Source organism: Castor canadensis, chromosome 8 (genome assembly GCF_047511655.1).
Source record: "Castor canadensis chromosome 8, mCasCan1.hap1v2, whole genome shotgun sequence".
Lineage (NCBI taxonomy): Eukaryota > Metazoa > Chordata > Mammalia > Rodentia > Castoridae > Castor > Castor canadensis.
The window spans coordinates 88,340,119-88,362,673 of NC_133393.1; the positions used below are offsets into that span (position 1 = coordinate 88,340,119).

General features: G+C 47.5%; 1 protein-coding gene across 1 annotated transcript; it reads left to right on the top strand.

Annotated features, from left to right (window-relative positions):
* The first annotated feature begins 11,635 nt into the window (after positions 1–11,635).
* Positions 11,636–14,211, top strand: Ankrd33 (ankyrin repeat domain 33). Its single transcript, XM_074081744.1, has 4 exons — positions 11,636–11,800; positions 12,048–12,177; positions 12,330–12,446; positions 13,440–14,211. Exons 1-4 carry the CDS (start codon positions 11,636–11,638, stop codon positions 14,153–14,155), a joined length of 1,128 nt encoding a protein of 375 aa, XP_073937845.1. The 3' UTR covers positions 14,156–14,211.
* Positions 14,212–22,555: the final 8,344 nt, after the last annotated feature.

Here is a 22,555-nt window from a genome sequence, read left to right on the forward strand (position 1 = left end):
TTTTTCTTGCAATAGAAAGGTCAGAAAACATTACAGTGCAGCACAAGGTTTTATAAACGTTTGTGTTTAGTTATACGTGTGTCCACGTGTCCTGGATCCCGATGGGAACGTATTTATTGTAGATGCTGGTCAAAAAGTTGGAAGCCCTCAGAGTAGGGAAAGTCTTCAGGGTGTTTCCAGATGAGAATGGTGGGTGGATGGAAGGCAACAGGAGATATGTCAGGGCAAGAATGTGGGGAGCCTAGGTGAGCAGCTTTTTGTAACTGAGGTTGATGGTGATGGGTGGAACGGCTTACTTAGGATTTAACTGACTGTGCTCTTTCTTGGAGGGTAATGAGGCTCTCTTTGCTTTGTAAGATTCCTTAAACTGGAATCCTGAGGACGCTGTCCCTAAACGCCCACTAGGCCCCAGCATGGCCCTCAGCTGAGTAGAGAGAATGGCTAGTTAATAAGAACCTTGAACTTGTGCACCTGGACCTGCAGCCCTAATCCACAAAGAGGGCAGAAGGATTTGCCACAGGTTCAATGTAGTACTAGTCAGGATCCTCTTGCCTGAACTTCATCCATGACCCGTGTCCCAAAACCCCCCCCACCCCACGGACCACCATCCATTGAGGGTAAGCTGGTCAAAGTGGACCCTAAATCAATCCCAGACTTCCCTGGCCAGCTCTGAATTATGAGCTTCTAGTTTTTGTGATGTAGATCAAGGTTGGGGAGTAAGAGACACTGATCTATGGTAGGTCGCACAGGACCCCTAGAAGGGTCTGGAGCAGAGGTCAGAGGCCACCTCCTCCAATCTCTGTCCCATGCTGCTGCCCAGTCCTTAAACTGGGTTGGGTCACTTCTGCACTTACTGAGGGCTCCAGGTGTACCTTCCACCAAGACTGCAAGTTGGGAGTAGAAGAGCTTCTCCTGGGAAGAGATCCTGGAGGAAAAGGATCAGATGACAATATATTTGGTTCCCTAGAGGTGACTGGCCCCTAGCCTGGCATGGCAGTATACACCTTGTCATTCCTGCACCCAGGAGGCTAAAGCAAAAGGACTGAAAGTTTAAGGCCAGCCTGGGCAACAAAGCAAAGACCCTAACTCAAAAAAGAAAAGCAAAAAAACAAAAAACAAAAAAGGTGACCGTTCATGTTCCAAACCAGCCTCAAATGTTTCCTGAGTTCCTTCCCTGTACATTTGCCACTGCCCTCTCCCCTAACCTCCCCTCACCCTTCTGACTGAATTCCATAAGTCAAGACTCTGGGCAGAACCCCAGGCCAGAGGACAAGAGGGCTGGAGGCAGGCCGAGAAGCAAGTTTCACTGCAGAAGTGTTAACAAGGCTTAAGAGAAAGAGCTAGAGAGATAGAGGGATGGAAAGTGGGTGGTGGTGTGGCTCAAGTGGTGAACGCCCACCTAGAGAGCCTCAGGCTCTGAGTTCAAATCCCAGTACCACCAAAAAAAATGGCAAGAGTGAGAAAAGAAAGGTCAGAAGTTGGAGAAGAGATAAAGACAGACAGGTAGAAAGGAGTATCAACAGAAGGTACTGGAGAGAGCCAAGTTGAAGAGAGAGTGGAGTGGCAAAGATGAATTCCATAGAGTCCAGCAGCTAAGAGGCCAAAGGAGGATAACCCACAGCAGTCCTTTACTTTTGATCCTGAAGGCGAATCACATGGAGACTCCAGAAGGCCCTGGCTGAAATGTACCTGTGTCACCTGGAGATGTATTTTATACATTGACCTCCCTTCCCCTACCACCACCATCCTCTCTAACAGCAGAGGCACACACAGGGAGGGCTAGGACCAGCCTGGGAGCTGGGCAGGGTGTGCAAAGGGATCTGCATGGAGTCCTCCTGAGGTGGGAAGCCTGCACAGGGCACCTAGGCACAGGGCATTGGTGCAGGTGACAGAAGGAAAAAAAAGTCCTCATAAACCTGGGTTCCCAGTCAGTTTGGCTAAAACTAATAGACAGAAATAACTCCCCTGCCCTTCGTGCTTTAGGGCAAAAATGGAACACTACCATCCTCCTCCTGTGCACCTGCCCTGCCAAGCCCTGGCCCCTGCATCTGACCCTGGAACCCTGGGCTATAGACTGGTGGGTGCGGTCAGGCTGCGCTCCCAATTCCTGCCCATGGCTGCCACCTGCTGGTGGAGAGCAGCCTTGCAGAAACAACACCTTTGCAGAAACTGGGAGGGGTTTGCACTGGACCAGAAAATAGCTTCCCTAGGCTTAGGGAAAAGAGAGTTTGCAAAGCAAAATGTAGGGCTGGTGGAGTGGCTCAGGTGGTAGAGTTCCTGTCTAGCAAGTATGCAGTATGGGGATTGAACTCCCCAGTACTGCAAAAAAAAGAAAAATGTAAAACCCCTTTTCACCTAGTAGGTGTCACTGAGGTCTTTAGCGTCGCCGTCACTCACACATGCAGTACTATTTTGGGACAGATTCTAAAGGCAGTGTTTTGGGGTCAGTGTGTATGCACATTTGTTATTTTGATAGATACTGTCAAAATGCTATCCCAAAATACTTCACTAATTTATATCCCCCCCCATGGTGTAAGCACTTAATATTAATGCTTAATTTTTACTGAGCTAATGGGACAAAAACAATGTTTCAATATTTTATTTTTCCAGCAGTGCTGGGGTTTGAACTCAGATCTTTGTACTTGAGCTACTCCACCAGCCCTTTTTGTGTTGATTATTTTTGAGATAGGTTCTCACTTTTTGCCTGGGTCGGCTTGGACCACAATGCTCCTATTTTATGCTTCCTACCATTGCTGACATGACAGGCATGTGCCACCATACCCAGATTTTTCTGTTGAGATGTGGTCCTGAGAACTTTTTTTGCTCTGGCTGGCCTGGAACTATGATCTCGGATTACAGGTGTGAATCACCCACCACACCTGACTTCATCATTATTTTAATTTACTCGTGATGCCAAACAACTTTTCATATATATACATACATATGTATATATATATATGCATATATGTGTGTGTGTATGGATAAGGATATATATATTTTGGTGGTACTGGGGTTTGAACTCAGGGCCTCATGCTTGCTAGGCAGGTGTTCTACCACTTCAGCCACTCCACCAGCGTGGAGATGGGTTTTTTGAGCTAGGGTCTCCAGAACTATTTCCCCAGGCTGACTTGGAACCTCGATCCTCCTGATCTCTGCCTCCTGGGTAGCTAGGGTTACAGGTGTAAGCCACTGACACCTGGCTATATTTTTTCACATATTTATTGTATTTCTTCTATGAATTAGTTGCTCTTTTGCCATTTTTATTTAGAATTAAAGGGAATTCTGTTACCAGAAATATGGTTGATTGCACTGATTTTTCTGAGTAAAACAAATAAATATACTGGTTAAGATATAAAAGCAGGTTATTTTAAAAGCATAGACATCCCAGTCAGCTAGCAGGAAAATATGAGGTTAAAATTGGAGGGGAGGCAGGGATGCAGATAGGGAAACAAGAATCTGCTTTAGTTTGAGGTCATTTGTGGAATTAGGCAAACATGAGCTTCAGTTTTCAGAGCTTTTATCTTTGATGGAACCAAGGTAAGGAGTCTGGTAGAGGATGCCTCTAAAAATCTGTTGCTCCAAAGGGTAACAACATTCATACAAGATTGACCTTGAAGCTGGGCCCTGGTGCCTTACACCTGTAATCTTAGCTACTTGTGAGGCAAGAGATCAGGAGGATCATGGTTCAAAGCCATCCCAGGGGAAAGTAGTTCGAGAGACCCTGTCTCAAAAAAACCTATCAGGAAAAAGGATGGATGGAGTGGCTTAAGATGTAGGCCCTGAATTTTGAACCCTAGTACTGAAAAAAAAAGATTGGCCTTGAAAGAAATCTACCATGCGGCTGCCTCCAAAGGTGCCTCTGTGTTAAACCTGGGGGATCCAAAGCTGATCAAGTCAGATTTTTTTTTTAAATGGTTCAGAACTGGTAGTACAGAACCAATTCTCTGTAGGAAGATGCCTTCATCTTCAAGTTAAAAAAATTTCTAACATAGTTTTCATAACCTAGATCTTCAGCCACAAGAAATTTCTAACATAATTGTCCAAGGAAAACAAATAGTTTATAGTAACTGAAAGTCAGTGAACACAAAAGGAAAAAAGACACTATGAGCATAATCCAGCACAAACAATAAATGGCAGAAAAACAATGAACAGCAGAAACAGACTTACAAGGTCCTCAGTCAGAAGGAGCCAATCCAGAGTATAAATAACCAGGTTTCATATACCAAGCTGGTGCTGGTATTGTGGCTCACACATATAATCCCAGCTCTCAGGAAGCTGAGGCAGGAGAAAGAAGAGTTTGAGGCCAGACTGGAGTACATAACAAAGTCTTGTCTGAAACAAATAAAAAAATTCCAAGGACTCAGGGAGTAGCACAAGTGGTAGAGTGCCCTGAACAAGGGCCCAAGCACAAGGCCCTGAACCCCCCATATCACCAAAAAGAAAAAAAGTAAAAGGAAAGAAACGATCTTCAAAGGAGACGTTAAACTCTCAATAGCATGAAGGAAAGCCAGTAGAATGTCTTCAATATACCTCTGCGCCCCACAACTGCGAAGCCTGCATGAGACAGTTACTGAAACTTGACCATATACCAGATCATAAAGCAACTCTCAGTTTGTTTTAAAGTTTGAAATGTATTTCTATGACCACAGTGGTAGAGATCAGTAACAAAAATAGAATCTCCATATGGTTAGGAGTAATTAAGCACACTTCTAAATAATTCATTGCCCAAAGAGGAAGTAATAATGGAATAGCTAAAGCAGTAAATAATAAGAAATTTAAATTCTTAAATACTTATATTTAAAAGGAATAATAGCAGGACTGGTGGCACACCTCTAGCTCTCTAGCACTCACGAGGCTGAGGCAGGAGGAACCTTGCCTCAAAGAGAGAGAGTGGGGGGGGGAGGGACAGGGTGAGGGAGAGGGAGAGAGAATAGTTAAAAGTTGATTAGCTACTCAAATATCTAAAAAAAAAAGGAAAAAATAACAATTCCACTCCTATATATAGACTGGAGGAATATATTTGCATATACAACCATGAAAGAGTGTTCAGAACAGCACAATTTATAGTAGCAGAAACTTAGATACATCCAAAACATCCATTAATAATACAGTGTGTGATAACTTCGGTATAGTGGAGTATTATATAGCCATCAAAATAATGGATCATAGCAATACAAAATGATATGAAATGTGGTATTAAGTGGTAAAAGTAGATAGCAAAAGACTTCATAGCATTATATCCTTCAAAATAAAATAACTAAAATTATATATATATATATGTATATATATATATATATATATAATGTATATATAGGTGCAGTAAGACACCTGTCTATAAAGGAGACATAGGAATGACGGACCTGAGAGTCAGGATTGTGGCTGCCTTGGGGGAGAGAAGCAGGGGCGACACTGGGGAAATCATGCTTAGGTGTAGGGTATTGTCAAGTTCTAGTTTTTGTTGGATGGTTCTTATTGTTTAATTTGAAGTAATTAATCAATAAACTAAACAAAAGCAGACTGTGTGGCGACCAATAAAGAGAGTATGTCATGAGCTAAGGATTGTGCTTAATCTAATTCAGGAAAAGAGAGAGAGAACCCTTTGCATGTATATCAACAATACTTTTTTTTAAAGACACGTGATTCACAATAGCAAGAAAAACCATAAAGATCTAGGCATCAACCCAGCAGTGAATGTGCTAAGACAACTCTGGAGAAGAAATTTAATGCACTGGACCTCCAATTATATCACCCTCAACACTTCCTCCAGGTCATTTCCTTCTCATTTCTGATCTCCACATGGCTCTCTCCTCCTCCCTTCACTAACTGGCACTTATAAATCCTTTAACACTATTGAAGGACACAAAGGAGAACTCAAAAAATGGATAAACGTGCTGTCTTCATTTGTTCAGGTTGCTTTAACAAAATATCATTGACCGAGTAGCTTGGTTCTGAGGCTGGGACGGCCAAGGTCAAGGTGCCAGTAGGCTCAGTGCCTGGTGAAGATCCACTCTTGGTTCATAGAAGGTCATCTCGCTGTGTCCTCATGAGCATGGGAGAAGGGGCAAGGCAGTTCCCTGGAGCCTATTTTCTTTCTTTGTTGATTGATTTATTTGTTTGTTGATTTATTTATTTGGCGGTACTGGGGTTTGAACTCAGGGCCTCATACTTGCTAAGCAGGCGCTCTACCACTTGAGCCACTCCACCAGCTGGAGCCTCTTTTATAGAGCCCATTCCCCAAAGCCCCAGCTCCTGAAACCATCCCCTTGGGAGATAGGATTTCAACACAAATTGTCAAAACATTCAGACCATAGCATGTACCTGGCTCATGGAGAAGATCTGGTAGTATGAGGCAGTCAGTTTTCTTCAAATTCATCTACAAATTCAAAGCAATTCCTGCAAAATTCTAGCACACTTTTTTTATAGGCTTTGGCAATTTTATTTGCAATTTTATATGAAAGAATAAAAATCAATTTTGAAAAAGAAAAGAAAAAATGGAGAACTCACCCTATCAGGTAGTCAGACAGACTATACAGCCACAGCAATAAATCAGTGTGGCATTGTCACAGGGACAGTCTAATAAGATGATACAAGACAGCCCAAGCATAGCATAAAATAAAAAGAGCATTCAAAGTTTACCTGTCAGCCCAGGCAAATAGTTCCCGAGACCCTATCTCAAAAAACAACCCATCACATAAAAGGGCTGGCTCAAGGGCTAGGCCCAGAGTTCAAGCCCCGTACCAAAAAAAAAAGTTTATCTGTGATGAAAATGGTACCACAAATCATAAGAGACAGGCCCATTTAGGAGGTGGACTCACTCTGGAGGGAGGGTAGATCAAGTCTTAGTCAGCTTGGGTTGCCATAATAAAATGTACAGACTGATGGCTTAAGAGACAGAAATCTATCTTCTCTCAGTTGTAGAGGCAGGAAGCCCAAGATCAAGGTATGGCAGCCATGGCTTCTGGTGAGGGCTCTCTCCCTGGTTCGTAAATGGCGGCTGCTCACTGTGTCCTCATATAACTTCTTGTGCGGGTGCAGAGTCAGCTCTAGTTTGGCTTATCTTTTCTTTCTTTTTCTTTTTTTTTGGTGGGACTGGGATTTGAACTCCGGCCTTCACACTTGCAAAGCAGGTGCTCTACCACTTGAGCCATACCTCTAGCTCATTTTTGTTCTGGTTATTTTGCCTTTTTGTTTGTTCGTTTGTTTTGTTTTGGTGGAACTAGGGTTTGAACTCAGGGCTTCATGCTTGTTAGGCAGGTGCTCTTACCACTTGAGCCACTCTTGCTCTGGTTATTTTGGTTGGAAATGTGATCTCTCAGACTATTTGCCTGGGCTGGCCTCAAACCTGATCTCAGTCTCCCAAGCAGCTAGGATTACAGGCGTGAGCCACCTGCACCTGGCTCTTAGACTTCTTCTAAGAACAACAGTCCTATGGGATTAGGGCTCCACCCTGCCTTTATAACCTCACTTAGCCTTCATTATTTATGTCTATTAATTAATTAAAAACATTTTTTTCTGTGCTGAAGATTAAACCCAAGGCCTCGTGCATGCTAGGCAAGCGCTCTACCACTGAGCTATGTTCTCTGCCCTAACCCTCATTATATTCCTTTTTAGTGTGTGTGGGGGGACTGGGGACTGGGGTTTGAATTCAGGGCCTATCCCTTGAGCCTCTCCACCAGCTCTTTTTTTATGGTGGGTTTTTTTGAGATAAGATCTCACCAACTGGGGAGAAATGACCCAACAATGTACGCACATGTGAATAAATGAATAATTAAAAGAAAAAAAAAAGATCTCACCAACTATTTGCCAGGGCAAGCTTCGAACCTCGATTTTCCTGATCTCTCCCTCTTAGTAGCTACAGTTACAGGTGTGAGCCACAGGTGCTCAGCTTCCTCATTACATTCGTGAAGGCCCTATTTCCAAATACAGCCACTCAGGACAATGCTGCACGTGTGAATGGGGGGAGCGCACAATTCAATCTGCATCAAATCCTTTCCTCATTATGTAAACATGAACTCCAAATAGATTAAAAATTACTGGAAAAAAATCACAAAAGAAAAAGGGCTGGCGGAGTGGTTCAAGTGGTACAGTGCCTGCCTAGCAAGAGTGAGTTCAAACAGCAGTACCACCAAAAAAAAATAATTATAAGTTAATAACAGGAATGAAGATCTTCATGACCTTGGAGTGTGAAATTTTTCTTCAGCAAGATCCCAAGCCAGGCATGGTGGCAAATGCCTGCAATCCCAGCTACTTGGGAGGCAGAAGTAGGAGGATCTGGAGTAGAGGCCATTTGGGGAAAAGATATTGAGACCCTGTCTGAAAAACAAAATAAAAGCCAGAAGTCAGTGGCTCATACTTGTAATCCTAGCTACTTAGGAGGCTGAGATGGGGAGGATCACAGTTCAAGGCCAGCCCAGGCAGAAATTTTGTGAGACCCCATCTCAACCCATAACTGGGCACCATAGCAAGAGCCTGTCATCCCAGCTACAGCAGGAAACTTAAAATAGGGAGGATTTCAGTCCAGGCTGATCTGGGCAAAAAGCAAGACCCTAGGGCTGGCGGAGTGGCTCGAGTGGTAGAGTACTTCCCTAGCAACTGTGAGGTCCTGAGTTCAAACCCCAGTGCCACTAAAGAGAGAGAGAGAGATTAATATTGAACCATTCCTGCCAGTTCTTAAACAAACAAACAAAAAACAGAACAGTAAGGGCTGGAGTTGTGGCCTCTAGTTGTAGAGTACCTGCCTTGCAAGCATGAAACCCTGAGTTCAAAACCCAGTACTTCCAAAAAAAAAAAAAAAAAAAAACAGAAATGGAAAAAGGTGTCCCTCCCACATCTTTTATTAAGAGAACAAATATTTACCCAGGAGCCACACCAATCACACCTACTAAAAGGTGACTAGAGATAAGGGGATTATTGGGCTGACAGAATGGCTTAAGTAGTAACAGCACCTGCCTAGCAAGCCTGAGGTCCTGAGTTCAAACCCCACTGCCAGCAAAAAAAAAAAAAAAAACCAAGCAAGAGAGATAAGAGGATTGTGAATAGGGATTGTGTCAGCTAATTAGAGATTGTCTGACATACTCTAGCAGATATCTTCTAAGTTCTGCATAGAATTTCATAGCATTTGTTCACTACATTCTACTGTGATAGCTAGAGTATAGCAGCCATCTTGTGAGTAAGAGGAAAAGTAAGAGCATCCGAGAGCCCTGACATCATCAATTGCTTAACCAACCCAACAGCTTACTATATCTGAAGTTTTTACTTGCGTGAAAAATAAACACCTATTTCTTAAGCTAGATGTCTCAGAGTTCAGTTGCAGACAACAGAAATACACCAGGCTTGTTTAAGTAGAAAGGGTGAGAAAAGCAGGCCATGGGTCAGGACTGACTCCCCGCCTGAGAGTCACATGATCTCTGCCTGAGCTTGAGAAATCAACAGTCACTACCACAGGAAGCTGATGAATCAGGAAGCTGCTCACAGAGCCTGCCTGCTGCAATCACACTCGGTGACAGCCAAACGGATGTCCCATGCTGCGTAGCTCTGCTCTAAATTTGTATCTTGCACAAGAGCAGAACCTAAACTGCAGAGTCCTCGCTCCGGGAAACTGGGAAGTGCTGGTTAGCCCTCTGTGTTCTGCAGTTCAGAAGAAACTATTAAGAGTAGTTTCGATGGGTGCTGAGCAACCAGCCCATGGCAGACAGCATACTCCTGAGGTCACCTTTGGTTGCTCACAGCCCTCCAACACTGCATAGGGGCAGATCTTTAAACACAGAATTGAGGAAAACAGACAGAACTTCATGGCACAATTCACAGCAGGGTGGTTAAACAAACACATCCACTATCTGGGTGTGGTGGTTCATGCCTGTAATCCCATCATTCAGGAGGTGGAGGCAAGAGGATCAGATGGTAGAGGCCAGCCCAAGACCCTGTCTCAAACAACAACATCAAAAACAAAACACATACCCAAATCAACACTATTTTTTTCAATAAAGTATACACTTTTAAGGATTTCTAAGTGCCAGGCCGGGTGCTGGTGGCTTGTCTTTAATCCTAGCCACTCGGGAGGCAGAGATCAGGAGGCTCACAGTTCAAAACCACCCCAGGTAAATAGCTCATGAGCCCCTGTCTCAAAAATACCCAACATAAAAAAGGGCTGGTGGAGTGGCTCAAGGTGTAGTCTCTGAGATCAAACTCCAGTACAGCAAAAAAAAAAGAAAAAAGAAAAAAGAAAAAAAAAAGGCCAGTTGGTAAAGTTGGTGAAAGGAGGAGGAGAAAACAGTGTGGCGATCAGAAATGAAAAGGAAATGACATCGAGCAAGTATTGGGAGTGATATAATTGGAGGCCCAGTTGGATGTCTATTTGAAGTCCAATTCATTAAATTTAATATTAATATAAAGAATAATTCAATACAATCTATTAGTACATTTATAAGTAATTTAATTTAAATGTTTTCTAATTTACCACACCAAAACTAATCCAGCAGGTTTAATATATCATAATTTCTATACTCCTTTTTTTTTTGGTGGAGTTGGGGTTTGTATTCAGGGCCTTGTGCTTGCTAGACAGGTGCTCTGCCTTTTGAGCCACCCTGCCAGCCCTTTTATGTGTTGGGGTTTTTTGCGATAAGGTCACGCTATTTGCCCAGGCTGGCTTTGAGCCACAATCCTCCTGATCTCTGCCTCCTGAGTAGTTAGGATTACAGGCGTGAGCCACTGACACCCAGTTGGATCTGGGGTTTGAACTCAGGATTTGAACCACTTGAGCCATGCCTCCAGTCCTAATTTCTATACTCTTAATTTGACATTCTTTATGCTTTGATTTCCTCCCCCCAGCCTCAAAACTCAGTTCCCCCTCCAGTGACCCTGAGAATCCCAAGCATATTTAAAGAGACACCTGCTCTGGCACCTTCTCCTACCACTGCTCCTCCCCATCCCTGCTCCACCAAAAGAGCGGGGATGTCCACTCTCACAGACTCCAGAGCCCCTCCACTTTTTTGGGGGAGCAGCTGGTCTCCCACCGAGGCTGAGGTAAGTGCTGGGTGGTGATGGACAGGGAGTTGCTGCTGGCTGTGGGCTTTGGGCCTGGCAGGACCTTGCGGGGCAGGGGGCGGGGTCATGGTCTTGGTTGGCTCCAGACTGAGCCTCCACCCTTCCAGGCCCCAAATCCCTTCCTAACCCTGTTGACCCAGCTTAGCCCTGAGGTGTTTGTGGCAGCTCTTTCTGTAGGTCCAACCATCTGTCACCTGCCTTGCTTCTTGAGAAGGGAAGGTCTCTTGGGGGCCACTCAGGAGCAGGGTGAGGGTGCTTCAAAGTGAGACCTTGCCATGACAGCCTCTTGGAGACCCTTGAATCCTAGGTAAGAGGGAGATGACTCCCTGGGGTCCTGTCTTACAGTATTCACCCCGCCCCTGTTTGTTCTGGGTACAGCCCACCACTGTGGTCCACCTGGTGCATGGGGTCACCTGCCAGGATAAAGACTTTCCCGGAGCAAAGGGTTCTGCCGCAGAGACCCCTGCCCTCTACCCAGACAGTCCTCACTATTCTCCATTCTGTCACAGCTGCAGAACTCATGAGGAAAGACTTACCTTCTGGCCCCAGACTGGAAGCAAAGGAGCTGCCATTGAGCTGAGGACAGTGAGCCATGTCTGAAGCACCGTCCTGCCCCAGGGAGGAGACCTCTGTCCCAAGCTGCAGCTTGGGGATCCTGTACAGGGCCTGTGTCCATAACGACCCCAGCCAACTCCAAGCCATGCTGGATGTTGGGGTGTCCCCAGAGGAGGCTGCCTACATGGACCGCAATGGGAGGGTGAGGTACCCCCAGGGACTTCCCAGGGCTGGTGTGTGTGTGTGGGGGGAAGAACATCATCTCTTCATCCCATAGTGCTGGCCTGGCCCTGTTTCAGGTCAATCCCCACTGCTTGGGGCTTGGGTACATGAGGGTGGTCTTCAGAGGAGTTGGGATAGGTTCTGGAACAGATATATGGCTTTAGAGGGCACAGGGGACCTTAATGAGACCCTGGAAGAAAACAGGGGTTCAGCTGTCCCACCCTCAGACAGGCCTCATGGTCGCATGCTACCATGGTTTCGGGAGTATTGTGGCCCTGCTCAGGCGCTGTCCTTTCCTTGACGTGAACCAGCAGGACAAAGAAGGGGACACGGCCCTCATGCTGGCTGCCCAAGCAGGTGCGCGTCTGCGGGACACCCCCCATCCCCCACAGCCGGCCATCAGAGCCACAGCCCTGCACCTTGCACGAGGTTCTCCCTGCCGTGGGGTGGAGGGTGGCTTTGGGGCCTTATCACCCCCTCGCCTGGGGGACCCTGCTCCTCCCCCTCAGGTCACGTGCAGTTGGTGAGTCTTCTGCTCACCTACTATGCGGGCCTGGACCTGGAGCGCCGGGACCAGCGGGGACTCACCGCACTGATGAAGGCCGCTATGCGGGACCGCTCCGAGTGCGTGGCGGCTCTCCTCATGGCAGGTGCGTGGGCCCTGGACTGGGTGTGTGTCCTCCAGTTCCTCCACTGAGCGTCCCTGCCAGACACTAAGTCAGCCATCATTTAGCATGCAGAGCAGAGAGGTGGGGAGAGAACATCAATCCAGGCCAGCTTTCTGCAGGAGGCATTTCTCTGGAGGATTGGGCTTCTCACAATCAACAAAGTCCAGCTATTGATAGCTCTGCTTATGGGGGGGTCCCAGAAAGGAAATTTGGGGAGGGTAAACTAGGTCAGCTATCGAACCATAAACAACCATGGGCTGGTATCTGAACCAGACTCTTTGGGTTCTAGTTTTGGCCCTGACACTGCTGAGTGACCCTGGGCCGATGGCTTCCCTCTCTGAGCCTCTCTGGTCTGACCTATGACAAGCCAGGTCAGGTGTTGAGACCAGAGATATGTGCGGGGTGGAGTTGGGGAGGGGGGTGAGGATCACACTGGCTGTGGCATTGTGAGCCCTTATTATCCCCTCCCCAGGTGGGGCTGCCCTCTGCTGGTCACTCCAGGGAATCCCAGCCTCCAACTTTTCCGTTCCCCACCCGAATGGATTTGGGGTGAGAGGGGAGGGAGCACCACATCTTACTTTTGTCCCAGACTCCTCATCAAGCACCCCAACATTAGAGGGGTGTAGTGATGAGAGAGTCGGCACACAGGGCACAGCTTCCACCTGTCCTGGGCCACGTGTACTCCACTCTTGTGCAGTGTTCCTTGATTCAGGAGCCCCCTCCTCTGCTCTGGCTTGGACACCTCCCACCCCCACCCCCTAGGCTCCCTGGGCTTCTCCCTGCCTGGATTCGGTCTCTTTTCTCTCTGTACAGGAGGCTGCCATTCTAGCCTCCCAGGCTGGGACTTTGTGGTTTTGAATCTGACTCAAATCAGGCCTGCTGCTGCAGAACCTTCCCCTCCACAAATCACTGCTCCTGGTTTCACACCTTGTCACCCTGTGCCCTTTCCAGGTGCAGACCTGACCTCTGTGGATCCTGTCCAGGGTAAGACAGCCCTAGAGTGGGCCGTACTGACCGACAGCTTTGACACGGTGCAAAGAATCCAGCAGCTGCTGCGGCGGCCCAGAGTGGAACAGCTCAGCCAGCACTATCAGCCTGAGTGGCCAGCCTTGCCCAGGCTTGTGGCCCAGGCCCAGGCCCACAAGCCACAGTCCCTCCTAGGAAGACTTCAGGCCACCCTCAGTCTCTCTTTTGCCCAGTCTCCTCAGGAAGGGGGTGTCCTGGACCACCTTGTGACAGTCACCACTAGCCTAGCCAGTCCCTTCCTCACCACTGCCTGCCACACACTGTGCCCTAACCATCCACCTGCACTGGGCATCCGAAGCAAGTCGGTGCCAGAGTTGCAAGGTACTGCTCCGTCCCCTCCTCCAGCCCCTCAGCCTCCTCAGGTAGTCCCTGGACCCCAGGTCTTTGTCCCCTACCAGAGCCCTCAGGGCATTCTCTCTCAGTGGCTACAGCCTAGGGACAGTACCAGTACCAAGACTCAAGTCCCCAAGATCCTCATCTCCAAGGCACCCTCATCCCCTGGCAAGTACAAGTTAATACCTAGCCTTGCAGGCAGTCACAGTCTGGCCCTTCCTCTCTGGCCATACCAGGAACTCAGAATGAAGAGAAACAGTCAAGAGGAAGAGGCCAGGCAGGCACAGAATCAGGGGAAAATGCACTAGGCTAGCTAGGAGCAGGTGATCTGGCCCTTTCCTGGGCAGACTTCCTGTCTGAGTCTCTTCTGACTGCCCGAGTGAATTTGCTTCCAATCCGTGTTGGAGCCTTTTCATCACAACTTTGTGTACAACAGTAAAACAGTGACACCAACCTAGGTGTCCATCAATAGGGAGGTAACCAAATTGGTTATGGGAGTAACTAGTGCATACCCATTTCCTATATTCTGTACAGAGCATTTAAAGCAAGAGAAAGGAAGATCTTTATATTCTGATATAAAGCTGTCTTTAAGACATATTAAGGGGTAGAAAAGCATGTGTAGCATGCTATTATTTGTCAAAGTAAACATTTCATTCAAAAAATTCACAAAAATAAACATGACTAATACAAATATACAGTAAGCACCAAGATTTATTTACTTAAAGAATGAACCTATAGGATGGATCAAAGGGAGAGAAGAAGACTGGTACTGGCAGTCAGTGGAGGTAAGAGTATAAAGTTAGGTAGAAGAAAATTAATTCCCACCTGGCAATAAAACCATAACAGTCTTTAATTTTTCTGCCAACGAAAAATAATTTGCTATTTATCAATCTTCTATAGTTAACCTCTTACTTTGTAGACTCTGGGCCCTAATCAACAGCTGAACATGGTGTGTCACACCTGTAATCCCAGCTATGTGGGAGGCTGAGGTGGGAGGATCTCTTGAGCCAAGTTGGAGGCCAACCTGGGCAACATAGAGGCCCTGCTTAAAAATATAAACAAATAAAAGAAAGGAAGAAAAATAAGGGGAAAAGCCCAATAAATAGTATGTCAAACAAAGTTACCTTCTTCTAGATGACCCATAGATGGGGTTGTTAACTAATGAGCTGAAATGTCTCATTTATTTATTTATTTATTGCAGTATGGGATTTGAACTCAGAGCCTCGGGTTTGCTAGGCAGGTGCTGTGCCTTGGGCCATGCTCCCAGCCTTTTTGCTTTTTAGGTTATTTTTTCAGATAGGGTCTTGTGCTTTTTACCTGGGTTGGTCTAGAGCTGCAATCCTGTTAACTATCCTTCCCGTGTAGCTGGGATTACAGATTCACACTGTCACGCCCAGCTTTATTTTTTAATTTTTCAAAATTTACTAATACATGATTGAAATGTCAAAATGCTCTGTGCAGAATTTGAAATTTATGTTGCTACGCTACCTTCAGGGAGCTGGGCATGACTCCCACTTGCTGAGTGTGGCTTCCTATAGTGACTTCCCTCCAAAGTGCAGAAATGGGTGAAAAGAGTAAGTTCATGGAGTAGCTGACAGTATCCCATCGAGGTGATGGCACCACCAGTGACAGGAATGCAGTGCGTGAGTCTACTATGTTTGTGGGAAGTGCCCTTCATAAGACTTGATGAAAATTTGACCACTGTCTGTGGTCTTCCTCCTGAAAACCCATAATACCAAGCTAATTATAAGAAAAACATCATCTCTGAGCTACATAGCAAGATTCTGCCACAAAAACAAAAACAAACAAAACCCAGACAAGACCCAGTTGAGGACAGTCACAAAATTCCTGACCAGTACTACTCAAAGCTGTTTAGATTATTAACAAGAAGGAAAGCCTGAGAAACTGTCACCGTCAAGAGGAATCTAAGAAGGGACTACTGAATATTCTGAACAGGAGCATGGGATAGAAAAAAGACATTCCTTAGTAAAAACTAAAGAGATGTAAATGAATTATGGACCTCAGTTAGTAATGATAACAATGAGCCAGGCAAGGAGATACATGCCTGTAATCCCAGCACTCAGCAGGCTGAGGCTGCCAGATCACAAGTTTGAGGCCAGCCTGGGCTGCATAGTGAGACCCTAATCTCAAAAATTTTAGGGATGTAACTCAGTGGAAGAGCACTTGCCTAGCACATGCAAGGCCTAGGGTTCAATTCCCAGCATCGCCAAAAGAAAAATGATAGTATTGTAGTAACATTGGCTCATTTGTTGTGGTAAGCATATTATACTCATGTTAGGAGCAGAGACACCCGAGGTGTCAGGCCTGTGGGAACTCTGTGTGCTAGCTTTACAACCTTTCTGTAAACCTAAAAAATTTTAAAGTACAAGTTTTTGTTTTCATTTTTTTGTGGTACCGGGGATTTGAACTCAGGGTCTCAGGCTTGCTAGGCAGGTGCTCTACCACTTGAGCCACTCCACCAGCCGTTTCATGTTGGGTATTTTTGAAATAGGCTCTACTATGACCCTCCTGATCTCTGCCTCCTGAGTAGCTAGGATTAAAGGTGTGAGTCACTGGTGCCGGCTTCCTCTGACTCTTAGAGCCTGTCCCTCCACCTCTTCCCTGCTTAGGGATGACCCTGGCATCTATAGCACCCTCCCCACCCCTGACCTGGCTGGGCTGGATCTGGAGAAGACAGAAGGGACACTGTTTTCCAGCAGAGGGGGCCTCCCCACCCTAGTGAATATCCCCCATCCAATCCCTGGCCATCTCCAGGACAGCTAGACCCCCAGGCCCTCCCTCCAGCAGCCCCTCCTCAGGCCAAGCCTTCTCTCTAATCCCGAACAGCTCCTGACAATGGCCTGCCCGCCTCCTTCCCGTCCCAAAGCCCTTTAGGCTGAGTACTAGGGAAACCTCCAGGTCTAGCCTTGCTCTGCCTGTAGCCTTTAGTCTCCTGAAGTTAACCTGTTCTCTGTCTGACATCTCAGGTCACCCTTCCCCTCCTCCCAGCTCCTGAGGCTTCCCCATCTGGTCCCATCAGCAGAAGCTGAGAAACCCACACAGCCCCTGGCCATGCAGAAGGCAAGCCACAAAGAGTCGCCCTGCCTTTGGGATCCGCAGACCTGGGTTTTGATCCTGGCCCTGTTTCTCCTAGCCTCTTTCTCCTTATTCCTAACATCAGATCACTCATAGCAACTGTTACTTCCCAGGGTTGGCCCTGTTTCTCCTAGCCTCTGTCTCCTTATTCCTAACATCAGATCACTCATAGCAACTGTTACTTCCCAGGGTTGTTTCGAGGCCTAAAGAGTCAGGGGCAGGTGAGACACTGAGAACCACCCGGCACAGGTCTGGCCTGGTAGCTGAGTAGCAGGTCTGTCATCTCCCCAAGTGGCCATGGGTGAGGAACCAGCCCGGGAGCAGCTCTGCTGAGGAGGTAGATGTGCCCTTGGGACCCCATGACCTCCCCTGTGGTTCTAGGATGCTATTTTGGTGGCCACTAAAATGTAAACAGACACCCTAGAACCCTTCTCAGATCAACTCTAGTATATCTTGGCTCCTCCCTCCCAGTTCCCCCCTACTGCCCCCCGAGAGCTTGTGTCCCTTCCACCCAAGCAGACCAGGGCTCTACAGGTGAGACTTCAGGGTTGACTGTCCTAACACACACTGGGATTGTCAGCCAGGCTCAGGAGACCCCTCACTTCTGTGTGGGCAGGGACATATTTGTATTCCTAGCACAAAGTTCAGTAAATGTGCATAGAAAAGAGCTGAGTTCAGGCTCCACCAAGGTCTGGGATGCACAGAGGGCCTTTATCATCTCTACAAGTGCCAGTGTCCTCTGTGATGCCAGACAGGCCCCAGGAAACCCCTGTTGGGTCAAGAGAAGGCAAAGAAGTATATACTGGAGGGAGGACAGGATAGGTAGGGACTTTTCTCCATCCTGGGGAACCAGGACAGGATTTCTTCCTCTCCAATAATCACGCTGTCCAGATAGCTTGAAAGCACCTTCCATACACCAAGCACAGGACTGGCCACCGCGGTGCCCCACACTTTCCCTCCATCCCCCTTGCCCTGACCTCTCAGGACATTTTGCCTGTCAGATTTCAGCTGCTGTCTGAGGAACCTGTCTGGCTAGGGCTTATGCAGAGGTTCAGACCTCCTCACCTCCCCTTGCTCTAAGAGGGCCATGGCTTTTCACTGGTCAGGTCTGAAGGGGAGGGCTTGGGGACAAGGCATGGCTCTCCTTCAAAGGCCCCTGCCCACTCCTACTCCAGATTGTTAGGCTCTGAAACTTGAACCACGGTCACCCAGGCAATACCACACAAGCAGACACACTGACAGCTAAGACCCACAGACACAGAAATACATCCAGCCCCATTGGCTCACAGACTCCCAGGCACACACAGAGGAGCCACACAGGCACACACATATGAACAGTCACACAGGCACACACACAGACATTCTGACCAAGAGAGAATAAAGACAGCAGCTCCCGCTCCCTGGGATTTCTGGCCCATGCTTTCCTCCCATTCCCTGAATCCCCACACTGTCCGGCTCCAAACATTGCATGTGTGACTGTGCTTGGAGTTCCAGAGTCGGTTTAACCAACTGGAGCAGGATTTGGGGGTGCTGAGCGGAACTAAAATCCCTGCCCTCAAATTCTCCCTTCGAACCTGAGAAACTTCCTTGACTGAGAAGAGCTGTGGTCCCTCTGAGGGAAGGAGAGAGGTGAGTAGGTCTAAACCTAACTTTTTCTTACTTTGTGCCTCTTTTTACTCCAGACCAGCCTCTGACACCCTCTTTGTTCACCATTCTCTACATCTGTGCCAGTGCCCTGAACTGGGGGGACAAGGAACAGAGGCCTGTGGATTTTGAGGTCCTGGAGACAAGAGTTTGCCTCAGCCCCAGGCCTCTGGTGTTGGGAAGAGTACTGCCTGGGCATGGATACCGGAGGGGCGGGAACGGGGCACGATTTACGGCATTTCCCCTCCGGCTGGAAACAAAGGCAGATTCCCGTGTCCAGCATGAGCAGCCCGGCCCCACCCACCCGAGTGGCTGGAGCTGAAAAGAAAGCCCGCTGGCCCCTGGCCTTACCCAGCCATTCGGGTCCCCTCTTTCAAACAGTCTTTCTCCCAGCCAGCGCCATTACTTACTCTCAAATCCTGGAGGACCAGGTCCTTCTCCAGCCAGTGAGTCCTTCCCATTGGGGATAGCCACCTTAACCCATCAGTCTCTCTTCCCATACCACAAGGGTCCCCTTGCACCCCCTCCCCAGCTCCTCCTTGACAGTTAACTCTGTCCCCTCACCCAGGCTCAGTCCCAGCTTGTCATTAGAGGGAAGAAAAGTCTAGATGCATGTAAGCAGTCTCCGTGCTATCCAAATGCTGATCCAGTTTCACCTGAATATCTCCTAATAATGAGAGGGTTCACCCCAGTGGATTGACATGTCTGCCCTTCTAGCATCAACTGGCAACTCCATGGAAGGGAGTGGGGGCTGCTGTCCGTAATCAGTGAAACTTCGGCAGATCCTGACTAGTCCTAATAGGAGACTATACTAAACTACAGTTTAGCTTTATTATTTCAATTTGCAAATGTGTCCCTCAATATTTAGAAAGAGAGTGTCTCAATGACCTAAATCCTCTCATTTGAGAGGCAGGTGCTCTGCCACTTAAACCATGCTTCCTAGCCTTTTTTGCACTGGGTATTTTGGGTATAGAGTCTAACTTTTTGCCTTGGCCAGCGTGGACCGTGATCCTCCAATTTTAAGCTTCCCACTATTGTGAGAATGACACATATTTATGCACCACCATGCTCAGCTTTTTTTTTTTTTTTCTGTTGAGATGGGGCCTTCAAAACTTTTTTGAAAAAAAAAAAAGGCTGTCTGGAACCATAAGCCTTTTGATCTCAGTCTCCCAAGTGCCTAGAATTACAGGCACGAGCAACCTGTGCCTGGCTGGCACTGGGATTTTAAACTCAGGGCCTCACACTTAAGCCACATCCCCTGAAGCTTTCAAATTGTAAAATCTAGAGATAGCCATGTAGGAATATTATTGAGTTAGTGAGGCAAGTGTCAGAGAAACAAACAACTGAAACATTGACAAGAAGGGATGTTCCCGTGTTTTATATGGGATTTCTTTAATTTTTTTCAATGGCTGTCTCTCCGGTGACTGTCTACTCATCTGTAAAATAACCCTGTCGTTACTAGGAGAGGCCATGTTTATGACTCATTTTTGAGCAGGTGAGGAAATAGGGATCTTGTCTGTCACAGAGCCACGCCTCAGGTCTACTGAATTCCTGGCTCAGGGCTGTTTCTCCTACCCCACAACTCTGTTCCTTCCCAGCAAACAAACCAAATGTTGGTGTAGGTTTCCCAACAGTAGGGGACTTGCTTGTGTGATTTGCTGTTAGCTTGTTAATGTGATAGAGAAGGGATTATCAACCCCTTCCAGTCCAGGTGTGGAAACAGAGGCTCACACACAGGTGTTCTACCTCCCAGTTTGGGCTCTTTCCACTGACTCTGCTCTTCCAGCCATCAAGCCAGTTTGGTGATGAGAGTTTGGAAGCACGTGGGGTGGGACAATCCAGAGGTGATGCTAGACTGCCTTCACAACTGACTGGGCTTCGTGCCCACCCACCCCTGTGGCATCACGTGAGCACCTTCTAACCCACAGGCTGTCCTGCCCTGACCCTGATGGCCATCCCTTCTCAAGAGGTTTCATCCTGAGACAGTCCCCCTGAGGGCTCAGGGTGCGTAGGGAGAGGACAACCCTCCTTTGGAGAGGGGCAGAGACTAGATGTGGAAGAGTTGGAAGGAAGAGGAAGATGACTTGGCGGCTCCAAGTCTGGGAATCTGGCCTGAGTCTGCCAACCTCTTCCTGAGGGGCTGGGCGGCGCTCTGCTCCCTCCACCCGCCAAACTTAGGCTCTAGCTGTATGCTCTTTTGATCTGAGTGACAGTGACAGAGACTGGGAGCAGGTAGTTTCCTGAATCTTAGAGCCAAAGAACATCATGTAAAGCTGGGGCAAACCTTGGTTCTCTAGTCTTAATCCCTCAGTGTACAGAGAAGGAAACTGAGGCCCAGAGACGTGATCCAGTTCTGGAAGCTAAGCTCCATGACCCAGTTACTGCTCTTTTTTAGGATGCCATGGTACCATCTGCCCTAAGATGAGAACACCTAGTCACTTCTTGTCCCTCCCTCTTTTTCTAGGTAAAACTTGGACTCCAGCCTGCCACACTGAAAATCTGTCCTGTGTAAATAGATAGCTAAAGGGAATTTACAGGTATCTGCCTCACTAGGAGGAGCAGATATCCCTAGGAAGGTATCTGCTTCTTCCTCCAGCACCCTGTTTTTATGTCTCTCAAGTTTGAAAAAAAATCCCTAAATTGCCTAATCTAATTTTCCCACTCTGCATTTGTGTGTGTGTGGTGTGTGTGTGTGTGGTGTGGTGTGTGTGGTGTGGTGTGTGTGGTGTGTGTGTGTGTGTGGTGTGTGTGTGTGGTGTGTGCGGTGTGTGCGAGGTGTGTGCGGTGTGTGCAGTGTGTGTGTGTGGTGTGTGTGTGGTGTGTGGTGTGTGTGGTGTGTGGTGTGTGTGTGTGTGGTGTGTGTGTGGTGTGTGTGTGGTGTGTGTGTGTGTGTGGTGTGTGTGTGGTGTGTGGTGTGTGTGTGTGTGGTGTGTGTGTGGTGTGTGTGTGATGTGTGTGTGCGGTGTGTATGCGGGGTGTGTGCGGTGTGTGTGCGAGGTGTGTGCAGTGTGTGTGTGTGGTGTGTGGTGTGTGTGTGTGGTGTGTGTGTGTGTGGTGTGTGTGTGGTGTGTGTGTGGTGCTATGGTCAAACCCAGGCCTTTGCAGACAATAGGCAAGTTCTCTTCTGAGCCACACTACATCCACAGACCTCTAGTATACAATTTAAGTGGAGAAAAACCCAGCTCACCCCCCTAGTTTCCTTCTTTTGCTTTTCTCCCTACTCTCCCCGGGGCAGACACTGGCTAAGTAGTTTGTGGAGTATATTGCAAAATGAAAATTCTGGACCCTTTGTTCAAATACCATTACGAATAATACAAAGTGTTGGTGGAGTGGCTCAAGTGGTAGAGTGCCTGTCTAGCAAGTGTGAGGCCCTGAGTTCAAACCCCAGTGCTGAAAAAAAAGAAAAAGCAGAAGAAGAAAGAATTATTATTATGAAGAACTTCAGGATGGCAGCAGCAGAGCATTAAGCAGCCCCGGCCCCTGAACATCTGCACAGGTTGCATGTCCATGAGGCCAACCCCACCCTGGTTTCAAGAGTGATGCTTGACCTTCATACATGTAGCTAGACCTGAAAGGTAAAGGCGTGCATTGCACTGCCCTCACAGCCGGCTCCTTGTCACCTGCCACCAGTTGAGGTGGATCTTGAGATTTCACCCGTCATTCCCTAGGACTTCCAGGCCTCTGCTTCAGGCATGCTGGGAAATCCTGCACATGTAAATCTAAATCAGAGTCCTTTGGCCTGTTTCCTCTCATTCTGTCCTCACTGAATATGGAGAACAGCTTGTCCCTCTGAGCATTTTATTCTTGTAGATTTGGACACAATCTGTAATTCCTTTTCTATGTCCTCATTGGTCTGAGGCCCTACTGCTTTCCCCAACTTGTGTCCCTCCTCTGACACCTCCTCCAGGTTCTCTGTATGCCATGGAATGCATGGGATTTGCAAGACTCCCCAAAAGTGCCAGTCAGGG

Excerpts from the sequence above, each read along its gene's own strand:
- Ankrd33 (XM_074081744.1), top strand. The coding sequence starts at position 11,636 with ATGTCTGAAGCACCGTCCTGCCCCAGGGAGGAGACCTCTGTCCCAAGC. Across the intron at positions 11,801-12,047 it reads ACATGGACCGCAATGGGAGG|ACAGGCCTCATGGTCGCATG; the intron begins GTGAGGTACCCC and ends TCCCACCCTCAG. Across the intron at positions 12,447-13,439 it reads TATGCGGGACCGCTCCGAGT|GTGCAGACCTGACCTCTGTG; the intron begins GCGTGGCGGCTC and ends TGCCCTTTCCAG.